Below are 12,389 nucleotides of genomic sequence, written 5' to 3' on the forward strand. Positions count from 1 at the left end.
GAACACACTAACATTTTAATTTTCCCTTTTACTTAGACTCATGGTTTTATAAGTTCACAACTAATTCCTAGGCTAGCTGCCTTAACAGGTCATTCTAGGACCAGCCAATTCACCTCACAATGGTGAGAATCAACACCATACCTTGTATCTGGAAATAAAACACCTTAACCATTATACCAACCCTCAACCATTAGCTGTATCTATTCTGTTGCATCCATTTCCTTTCTTTTTTTTTCTTTTGTACTTGTCCCTTTTAATTTTCTTTTTCTGTCTTTTACATTTTTTACCAATAGAATTCTCTCTTTCTTTAACTATCTCCCAGTGTATGCCTTCTTCATGGGTCTATTTTATAACAATGAATGATCAAATGATCGAACGTTGTTATATCGAACTCTAAAGTTCGAATTCACAAAACATCGAACAACCAGAACAGCGATTTATTTCCCAGGGAAAAGAATTGCTGTTCCCAAAAAAAAAAAAAAAATTAAAACATTGCATGCATAAAGTAGGGGGCTTTGCCCCCCACACGCCTGTACTTAAATATACCAACTCTGAGATCACACTACAGTGCCAAAAATGGCAACGTGATGGAAGCGGCCAAGCAACTTCTTTCCCGGGGAAAGAATTTGCTTATATGCCACTTCGTCATTTTGCCTTTTCGACATTTCAAGTTCGATCAAGATGCATTCGACAAAATGCATCTTTGGTCATCTAATAGGAGCCCTTCTTCATCACTTATTTCAGAGCCTTCTCCTGTGTCCTTTTTTATTTATTTTATCTCATTTAATTTTCTTCTAGTTCTACTACTTCTAACATTTCTTCGTTTTGTTCATTTTTCTTCTCTTTGTTTTTCTTTTTCCTTACCCTTGTTTTCATTTTTACAATCTATCTGTAAATGTCCAATTTTGTTACATTTGTAACATTTCAGTTCACATTTTTTACATCATGCCCCATTTCTCCTCAAATGTAACAATTTCTTTTGTCACAGTTATTTAGCCAAAAAAAGAAAGAAAGAAAAACACATTTTTGGTTGTTCTCAGTATTTTACGATACCCCATTCCATTCCACATTTATCAAACTTGGTATATGTACAACTGCTTCAACAAAGTATTAGTTTAAAGGTGTGCACACACAACAAAGTATTAGTGTAAGGGTGTGCACACTTATGCAACTAGCATAGTGTATTTTTTTTTTTTTTATATTTTTCCCCTAACAGATTTGTTTTTCAATTAAATTGTACAGGTTATAGGTCACATTAAAGGTGGGAAAAGTTTTGAAATGATTTATTGTGGTCTCATTTATTATATCACAAAAACTGACATTTTAACAGGGGTGTGTACACTTTTTATATCCACTGTATGTATGTGTGTGTGTGTGTAAATATATATATATATATATATATATATATATATATATATATATATATATGTAGTAACTATTTACATATTTACATTATTTAAATTAGTTACACTTTTCACAGTATCACATAAAGATGTATTAACAAACTCTCCCCTCCACCCTTTTTTCCACAACTAAAAACATATTTTTTTTTAAATTTCTGCTAGAGTCCATTTCCCATTGAACTTAACTTCATTCAGTCTTTCAGTCCATAATGTCCATGACACATAAAATATTATTTTGTCCATTTTCTACCTTAATGTTTTTTTCTCACCATAGTAACCGTACTCAATCATGTCCATGTTTATTTGATCAACCTTTGTAATACCCTTTAACATTTTATTCTTATATAACTTCCCATAGTTCATTTAGTTCATTCACCCTCACACAAGTCAAAAATACATGTTCCGTAGTTTCATATTCACCACAAGTAATACGTATTCTGTCTTGTTTTCTTTTCTAAGGCATATTTGCCTTAACAGGCAAATTACTTATTGACAGTCTGCATAGAAAATCCTAATATTCATGTATACTTTTATACCATTTGTATTTCAGTGTTTTTGCTTTATTTTTTGTCTAAATATTTCCAAGGATCAGTCATATAATGTGTTCTCATAATATTTGTGTACCAGTACTTTCTCTTCTTTCCACTTTCGTTCACATTCAGTTTCCAGAATATAATTTCATTTTGACACTCCTTTGCCTGTTCATTCATCACAGATTTAAACATTTTCTCCACTTTCTTTTTTTCCTGAAGCCTTTATATTTATAATATATAATACTGTCTTTCAAATTCTTATTTACATTCAAATAAGCTTTCATAGCTCTATATAAATTCAGAGATGCTGCATGTACTACTGAATTAATTAAACCTAATTGTTTTTGCTCTTCCTTCATGTATAAAATTTCTCTCTTAACTGGGTTCAGTCTCAAACCCCAATATAAAGGAAAATGTAATAGACATTAATTCTTTCTCATATTTTGGTCGCAACATATAGGCATTAGCCATGTATGCTATTTTTCCTAATTAGGTATTTTCTTCCTATATACTAGTGTAAATGTTTTCCAAAATATACACATTTCTTTAATTCCTTGAAACACATTTTCCTATTGCTTATTCTTATATTCATCTAATCCAAATACTATTCCTAATATTTCTAGACATTTTTCATTAAATTTTATATTTCCTATATTTTCTTCACTTCCAAAATCGTACTTTTTTTTTTCTTCATTTATGCATAAACCTATATTTTTAATAAAATATTTAACTCCTTCTTTGTCTATTATTCCCAATTCTAACCATTCATTCAGTACCTCTAAAATATTAATTTCTGCCATATTTCTTTTCTGTAGACATATGGTATTCAATGCCATCTAACCCTGTTGCAGTATTTATTTTAACGTCTTTTAATATATCAAACTCTTTCAAAGTTATTTTTTTTCCAAACTTTCACTGTCTTCTGTAACTAATTTACTAACTTCATAGTTTTGATTTCTAATAATTTCTTTCTTCACAATTGATTATTTTATATATTCTTTAATAATTTTATATATACCTTCTTGTGCTGTTACTTTCCTTCTTTATTCTTTCACTCCCTTATTATTTTATTATTTTCTTTCATCAACATACTTAATTAGGGCACTACTTCTTTTTTCCTTGTAAGCAATATTTTTGTTTATATAATAAATTCTTTATCTGTGCTTGATTCCTTTCCTATAATTTGTTCTCTTTTTCATAGAAAGTTCTTTCTTTATCAGTTCTCTAAACATAACTTGGCTTAGTGTTTTCTAGTTTTCTTTTTCTTTTTTTCTCTTATTCTCGATAGATTCTAAGAAACTCTTTTTATATTTTTCTTTAAAGCATATCCACCAACTTGTCCATATTTCATAGAACATGTTCATATTTATATGATCTTTTCATAACTTAACCATTTTTCTATCTTTGAGATACAATTCTTTTTATCCGTTTTTTAAATTCCTTTTCCTGTTTTTATATACTTTTATTTTTCATCTATTTTTATCCATAGTGCTATATTATCTGAAAATCCTGTATGTTTTATTCCTTTCCATATTATTTTAGACTGTCTGATATAAAAATAATTTCAGTTTTTATTTCTTTTCTTCTATAAGTCCAATGTATATTGTCTCATATATATAATTTTCTGAATTTCATTATTTAATTTATTATTTTAACATCACTACTATTTCTCTTATATGTATTTAAGTTGCAATTAAAATCTCCTGCTATTATTATATCCATGTTAACACAGATGTAATTCAAAATCTTTTTAAAAAATGTCTCTCTTTCTTTCCTCATAACATATGCATGTATAGCAATCATTTTGTATACATTTCTATTCCACCTTACATCTAATATTGTAATACGTCCTAATTCAATTATGGTAACATCTAATATTTTAATGTTTTTTGACACAATATACATATCCCCAGAACAAGTATCTGTTCTGATATTCCAAATAATAGGCCCATCACATAGCTTTTCAGTTTGCTTCCTTTCTTCTTCTGCTAATAATCTAATATCCTCTAATACAATAATATGAGTATTTACTAGCATACACCATTCTAAGATTCCTATTTGTCTCTTAACATTTAAAGCTAAGATTTTTTGTCCATTAAACAGAGGTTAATATGTTTCTCATCCTTTACCTTTTTGTTTTCTTTTGTAACAATACATCTAAACTTTCTCTTCCTTTCTTTCACTTTTTTCCCTATGGATTTTTTCTTTCTGCATACTGTTTGCCAATTTACATATTCTTCAAGTGTATCCACAGATCCCTCTTCTTGTTCTTTCTGTCTTTTTCTTATGTTTATTTCTATATTTTGTCTCAGTCTGCCCTTCTTGTTCTTTCCCTTTATTTTTATAATGCTCAATATTTTGTACAGTTTCTTTATCCACATCATGTATAATATACACATTTTCATCACACTCTAACCATGCATGTCCAGTGTTACCACATTTCTTGCATTTTAAATCCCATTTTTTTGCATAATGACCAGTTTTGTCATATATAAAACATTTTCTTTTATCACATTCAGTAATTAAATGACCATCTTTTCCACAGGAAAAAAAATGTAGGCTGCCCCCTACATTTCAAAAAACCTCTGTTGTTACCATTAATATTAATTACACTGTGAATATGTATCACATTATCATTTTCCATCTTTAATATAACCCCACATTCCCATCCTCCAGTCCATAAACCTGTTCCATGGCAAATTTTCATAGTGTCCATAATCTCTTTACAAAAACACAGTAAACGTTCTTTAATTCTTTGGCTTCATCTTCAGTTCTGAATTGAACTATAACTCTTTTTTGTCTCTGTATAAAAGGATTGTACCACAAAACCTGATAATGGATTGTCATTATTTTCTTGTTCATATTTGCAATAAAAGTTTCCATGGCCTGCCCAGTTTTCAAATATTATGTCACAAAATATCTCTTTATTCATAAGAATAAATGCTGTTATGTCTTTTGCAGTTACGTCCAATGGTACAATCACTGAGTCCCATACTTCATGCCTGTGTAATGCTTTTTCTTTTTTGCTGCTTACTGTTACTGTAAACTTTTTCTTTGTCCTTCACCTCCTCGACTGTTCTTTCTCCTCCTTCACTGTCTGTGATTACCATTTTTGTGACTCCCTTTTCTCCATCTTCCTGATGTATTTTTCCATTATATCACCCAATGATACTACAACTTCACTTTTCAGCTCACTTTGATTCATCAGATCTTTTAAATAATCATTCCGCATCCCTCCAGATTGAAGGGTTGTAAAAATACATCCCTGCTGGTTTTCCCTTTTTCCTCAAACAACCTCTGCTGAAACATGTCTTCCGAATCTGCCACTACTCCATCAACATCTTTCATCTCCTTCACCTTCAGTACAAACGAATTCTCTGCTTCCAACAAATTTTTTAGCTGCCTTTCACATAAAGGCTCAGCAGTCTCCATGTTCGAAATCTCCTTTTCTGTATCTCTTCATTTACACCTGCTACACTGCTCCCTGTTTCTCCATACCACCTACACACCTGGAACGGAAATAAGAAGTCAGACATGCCACACACAAACTTGTCCCCCTATGTGAAGAGTTAAGGAAGTTCCCAGATGCCCTAGCCAAATCTCACCTAGCAGTATAAATACAGTTTTGGTTCTCCCCTGAAAAGAGGTCACAAGCCTAGTGAGATTAACCTGGTCAACAAGGAATGAAGTAAATATGTGAAAGACAGCCTCAAGGCCTTTTGTAACTGTTTCAGAAACATATCTAACACTGAACTGGACTAATGCATAACAACTAATCCAAAGAGGACATAGTCAACATATTAGCTAATACATTTAGTTCAAAATTTACACCCCTATCTCCCCTAACTTTATCTTGCATATTAGTATGCTCACAGCCTTGTCTGATCATCTCAGAGCAAGTCCTGGAACACACACTATCTATATGGTTCCAGACAAAATATCAGATAACTTTTTTTGTCAGCACCAAACACAGCCTTATAGACTCACCCATAAATTCATTCTCAGCCTCTCCAGTGAATGTGTCCCCATGGTTTGGAGAATGGCTGTACTCTTTCTGCACCACAAGAGATGAGCCACCACTGACCTTGGTGACTATAGACATACAAGCTTAACTTGTCTTATCTGTAAGGCAATGGAGTGTATAATTACAGAAGTACTTAACAAGAACTTCAACATTCTACAATCCTATGACTTAAACCAGTTTGGGGTCATTAAAGGTAGATCATACCTCCTAAACTTAGTGGACTTCTTTGAACAAGCCACCAATGGATTGGATGCAGGTACATTGATGCACACTGCTTACTTCAGCCTGTTCACAATCTTTGACACCATGCAACATTCTAGTATTATAAACAAGCTAATCAATGTAAATGTCAATGTCTATGTAACACGCTGGACAGCAAAATGGCTCATTGACAAATCCCAGTGTATTAGGGTAGGGGGTAATTTTTTGTTAATAAGGTTCATAGCAGTGTTCAACAGAGGTTGGCCCATGGGCTACTTTTCGTTGGTATTTACTTCTGTGATGTCAAGGCTGATTTTAAAGGCCTGTGGCTGATCAAGGCTTTGGATGACTACAAACTTATAGCTGTCATAAATTCTCCACTTGACTCCCACATTTTCCATGATGGCCTAAAACCTGCAAAGAAATGGTGCCAGGACCACAGCCTTAAGCTAAATGCCAAGAAATGTAGAATAATTTAATTTTGGCAAAAGTGAGCACCCATGTACCTACCACAAAGTTGAGAACCCTTTGAAAATTGATACCAGAGTTGGGGATCTGGGCATTTTCATTGACATTGAACTGTTCTTTGACTGCCATGTACCTACTAAAATCCTTTTATCTAGCCAACTGATTACCAAGTGTATATTCTGGGTCAAACAAAATTATTATCCCTCTCTGCTTTTTTTCTTTTCAGACCCAGAATAGGATAATACTTGCCTAAACATATGACTCGGCTCGAAAGACCTCTGCATTTCCTTGCAAAGAAAGTCAACAGCATGTCTTCCATGTGCTAACTAGACCATTGTAAAGCACTTTCTGTCTCTTCATTTCTTACACAGACTTTTGAGGGGAGACTTTTACCTTGCTTACAAAGCCTCGAAAGAGCCTATCCTGTGTAACCTCCTACATACATGCAAAACAAACACCACCTTAAACATCATCTCAAAAGATCTAAATTTCCACTGCAGCATATATGGGACCTGCTGGTGAGACAGCTATCTGTCTTGAAGAATCCTTCTTTTACAGAATGGACCTATCTTAAATGTAAAACAAAGTAGCTTTCCAACAGTCTTCAAACACAAGCTGGAACAAATGGGTAGGAAACTGTAAATTCACCCCTATTCTGTTCCCTCAAACCTTCTCTGAAAAAGGAAGAAATTAGGTAGTAATTTGGGGTTGTAAGGTAGTGATGAAATGGGATCTTCAGGCTAAGCTACAAATGATCTATGTAATCAACAGCATAGTATGACTCTATGAACCTATACTAGCTTGGCTGTTGCTAATCCATTTTATTCTTCTTAGTGATTTTCAGTGTTTTTGACTGTTGTATATCATAACATAACCTGACCACTTTGTCTTTCCACAGGTTATGTGTGGATCCCAAAATAATATTACACTCCCAGAGTTTCTAATGAAGAGCCCGCATAGCCCAGCAAGGTACCGTGTCATTGGTCCCCTCAGCAACTCCAAGGGATTTTCTCACCACTTCTACTGCCTTGAGGAATCCATGATGAACCCTCTGAAAAAGTGCCATATCTGGTGAAAAACACAACACAAATTGACTTATTCCTTTGCATATAAGTGAAGAAGGAGACATAAAGCAAGATTCTGCAATATGTGGCACTAGACCCCAATCATTCTACACCATTCACGCTACTAAGTCAGGCTTAAGTAAAGAAAGATGTCTGGAGAAGAGCTGAGTACTGAGACATTTGCTGTAGAGGCTGTAGAGGCAATTGTCAAATTAATCTTTACACTGAACTCCAAAGCAGAAAAAAAGGTGTTTGCAGCCTAGCGCCTGGTTTATGTATTTATCTAGATGCTAATTCTTTAGGAACCAACTTATGAAAGTCTAACAGAAAAAAAGTTATTGTGATTCCTTTTCAAAGCATTGTTTTTTTATCTTATTAAAAGTCTGTCTAGTTCACTTTTTTTTTCATTTTGTACACTATCTTATTTTTGCTGTTTTATACAGTTTTTACAGATCAAGAAAGTGGCACATGTACTATAAAAATTTGTTTTTACCCTTTCATTTAATGCATTTACCTAGATTTACCCGTCAGTTTTACAGACTATCCTATCTAATGGGGTTCTGCTTCCTCCTGTAGTAGTCCAGTGAAGAACACTTTTGCATGTGGTAGGTAATGAATTCAACAACAATACAAAAACACAGAGAACAGTTCTGTCTTCAAACAGTAAATACTCCAAGATACTTGTGTCTTTAGCAACTTATTGTTTATTTATATTCATGTAGTTACAAGAAAAAGAGATATTTTGTAATAAAAACAGCTGCTTTCAGTTCATATCTTAAGAAAATACCATAAGTTCACTCCCCACCTTGTAAATAACTGAAAAAGGATCATTATTTGGTGACATAGGTGCAAAATATAGCAGTGCAACTGATTTTTTGTCTTAGCTTCTGATGTATATTCACAGGACAAGCGATAGGGTGAATTCATAGTTTCACTACAAGAATGCTTTTTACAAATGGTATTCTTCTGCTGATTTTGTAAACTGGTGGATGAGGAATATGCTATGTTTTAAGCCTGTTTAAGTTTTAGTAAAATTCATGCAAACCAACACAGTGTTGAGTCCATGCAGATAGATTATGAGTGATGCTAACATAGAAAATGATTGTAAACTTACAAATGTGAAAGTGTTCAATCTCACCGTTTGTTCTTACACACGGGTTCAGAGCCAATGATCGGCCGCATTGCAAAGCTCTGCATCTTAGAGAAGCTCGAGACCAGATTATATCCCATAATCCTCCCTGCTATTCCTCAGATCTAGTTTGCCGCTGCAACAGATCGGTCGAGGAGAGCTCGGGCCAGAGAGCAATTTAGTTTATCGTTTGAGATAAGCAAATTTTCTTTGAAAATCTTTAACAAAACTTGATCTTTAACTCAGATAGATAGTATAGAGAGTGTGTGTGTGTGTGTTTTTTGATTTATATTATATATATATATATATATATATATATATATATATATATATATATATATATATATATATACTTTAGATACATAGGTTTTGGACTTCGGCCTACTAGTTTTTTGACTTTGTTCTAATAGTGTTATTATAGCTTGTTGTGTACTGCATATTATATATAGTTATTGTTGGGGGTGACCCCGCCCTTCGATGAATTTATGGACTTGATCGCACGAAGGGCGTGGGAAACACAGGACACAGTAGAATCGGTCCCCCGAAAACCAAACAGATTTATCACGGCCCCCCAGGATAAGGCCTATCTCACTAAAGGAGTTCCGGTCGACGCTATGGTGGTGGCGGCGGCCACGAAGAAGGAAATGTCTGAGTCTTCCTCTTCTGTTCATCCTCCTAATAAGGATTCTAGGACTATGGACAGGTATGGGAAGCACGTCTTTAGTTCGCGACTTTTTCCATGCGTTCGCTAAACTATTTGAGACATTTTACACGTCTACAGAGGGATCTCATTAAGGAACTGGGAGATACCCTCCAGGGTAACACAGATGCTGCTGTCTCAGATAAGGTGACAGCACAACTCAACACCCTTACTTCAATAGCAAACTCATCCATGAGGCTCATCTCATATGCAGCCGAAGGATCGAGTAGAGCTGCAGCTTCAGCGATTGTTCCCTGTAGACAATCCTGGATGCGGCTGTTCTCCTTTGCGGAAGCCTTCAAGTCTTCCTTTGCCAACGCCCCCTTTGATGGTGCCACACTCTTTGGGCCCAAAGTAAAGGAGACTTTAAATCAGTGTGAGCAAGAGGGGAAGACCCTGTCTGCTGTTGGGGTCCGTTTTTCCGCTCCATGTAGACCGTACCCCAAAGGGCAACGAGGTGGAAAAATGTGGTTTTGTAAGACTCAGAGATCTTTCCAAGCCACACAGGGTGATGCCCCCTCCAGAGGCAGAGGATGGGGAAGAAATGGAAGACGCCGCCCTGGCGGCAGAGGGGGTCTGCAAAATCAGGGCAACAGGGATACAGTCTCTGGGAAGCCCTTCCAGCACTCCTGAATGGAGGCCTGACTGTTCTACTCTGGGGGCGGTCGGGGGTCGCTTGGCTTTATACCCACAGGCCTGGCTAAATCTTACTTAGGATTCTTGGGTAAAAAGCATAGTATCCAGAGGATACATAATTCCCTTTACGTCCACACCACCTCAACAAAAGAGACTTCCAGATGTGCCACCCCATCTGCAAGGTCCAGCAGCTGTAGAAATTTCAAAGCTGCTCGAAAAAAGAGTCATCCAGCCAGTCCCGGCGGACCAAAGAGGATCCGGAACTTACTCAAGGTTCTTTTTAGTTCCAAAGAAGACAGGGGACTGGAGACTGATTTTGGATCTCAGCAATCTCAACACCTTCGTAAGGAAGGAAAAGTTCCGGATGGTCACACTACAGTCGATCCTTCCCTTCTTACAGAAGGACGATTGGATGTGCTCGATAGATCTCAAGGACACGTACTACCACATCAAAATGGCCAGGCCATCCAGAGATCACCTGCGCTTCCGGCTGGGAGCCAGTCATTTTCAATTTCGAGCTCTGTCCTTTGGACTCACCTCAGCCCCCAGGATATTCACCAAATGCATGGCAGTAGTGGCGTTTCACTTGAGACGACAAGGATTCCGGGTGTTTCTGTATTTGGACGACTGGCTCCTCACCACCACCACCAGGCATCATCTTGTTCAAGCCAGAGACTACACAGTCGACCTTTGTTCCCACTTAGGAATTTCAATCAATTTCAAAAAATCTGCCTTATTGCCCTCACAGCATATCTCATTCATCGGAGCAGGCCTAGATACACGGTTAACACTGTTAAAGCTTCCTCCACTAAGGGCGTCAGCCCTCAAAGAACAGGTTCTTCTTCTTCTTCAGAACAGAAAAGCCCCAGCCAGGCTAGTGTTAAAAGTTCTGGGACTAATGGCAGCGTCTCTGATCACAGTTCCCATGGGGAGATTGCACATGAGGGTCCTCCAATGGCTGCTTTTCGTGCAATGGTTGTTCCAGCAGCTACCCTTATTGCACGAGATACTAATAACAAACTCTTGCAAATGAGATCTTTCATGGTGGGTAAACAGTCAAGACCTCACAATGGGTCGTCCGTTTGTCCTACCCAACCCGACGGCCACAATAACCATGGACGCTTCTCTGATAGTGTGGGGAGGACTTTTTCAGGGAAGAACAGTCCAAGGGGAATGGTCCAACATGGAGTACAACCTGCACATAAATGTTCTGGAGTTGAGGGCGGTGTTCCTAGCTTTGCAACACTTCCAAGCTCTCTTACCTCTGGGAACAGTGGCAGTTCAGACGGACAACATGCCTGTGGTCTGGTACATAAACAAGCAAGGGGGAACCAAGTCTTACCCATTATGCAGAGAGGCCATGAGAATTTGGCAATGGGCAGAGTCCACAGGTCGCTTTCTAGTGGCAACACATATCCCGGGGTCATCCAACATCATTGCGGACAGGTTGAGCAGAGCCATCCTGTTACCTCACGAGTGGTCCCTCAATCCACAGGTGGCGGAAAGGATCTTCCGCAAATGGGGCCAGCCTTGCTGCGATCTGTTTACATCCCCGTTGAATGCCAAATGCAGAAGCTACTTTGCCCTTCTACCCCCTCCGGGGGATGTTCCCAGGGACGCACTGGTGCACGATTGGCCCCCGGGTCTCCTATATGCATTCCCTCCTACCCCGTTGATTCCCAAATTTCTACAGAAAGCCAGGAACCTGGAAAGGACAATAATACTCATAGCTCCATTCTGGCCTCGGCAGATATGGTTTCCCTTTCTTCGAGCCCATCAAAAGGAGGAACTTTGGATTCTGGACCCAGTACCAGATCTATTGACTCATTCGTCGGGAGTTCCTCACCCATCTCTCCAATCCCTCAAACTGACAGCATGGCTGCTCCGCTTCCCTCTCTAGCCAGGTCAGATCTTCTTTCTCCGGCAGTTCAACACATTCTGGTTGCCTCTCATAAAGCCTCCACCAGAAAGCTTTACAGAAGCAAATGGAAATGCTTCGTATGTTGGGCGTCTAGCCAACACGTAGATCCCTTGGTAGCTCCACTACACAAAGTTCTGGAATTCTTATCAATTCTCTTTCACGAAGGGGCTTCAACTTCCACCTTGAGAGTACAGTTGGCGGCTATATCTAACTTTCATATTGGTGAGGGGGGCTCTTCTATTATATCTCACAGGTTTTGTAAGGCTTTTATGAAAGGAACCTTCCACCTTCGTCCACCCATTCGGGAGCC

The 12,389-nt window shown here is 37.3% G+C and overlaps 1 protein-coding gene across 2 annotated transcripts in view; it reads left to right on the forward strand.

The window, feature by feature from the left end:
• The window catches only part of LOC122808703 (endothelin-converting enzyme 1-like), a 1,298,251-nt gene extending 1,290,163 nt beyond the window's left edge, over positions 1-8,088 (forward strand). For both annotated transcript variants that reach the window (XM_044079690.1, XM_044079691.1), the window contains one exon: positions 7,528-8,088. In XM_044079690.1, coding sequence (XP_043935625.1) covers positions 7,528-7,704 — 177 coding nt within the window. In that variant the 3' untranslated portion in view covers positions 7,705-8,088. The remainder of the gene's footprint in view (positions 1-7,527) is intronic.
• The last annotated feature ends 4,301 nt before the right edge of the window (positions 8,089-12,389 follow it).

This window comes from Protopterus annectens, chromosome 8.part0 (genome assembly GCF_019279795.1).
Source record: "Protopterus annectens isolate FY-2018-M chromosome 8.part0, PAN1.0, whole genome shotgun sequence".
Taxonomy (NCBI): Eukaryota; Metazoa; Chordata; order Ceratodontiformes; family Protopteridae; genus Protopterus; species Protopterus annectens.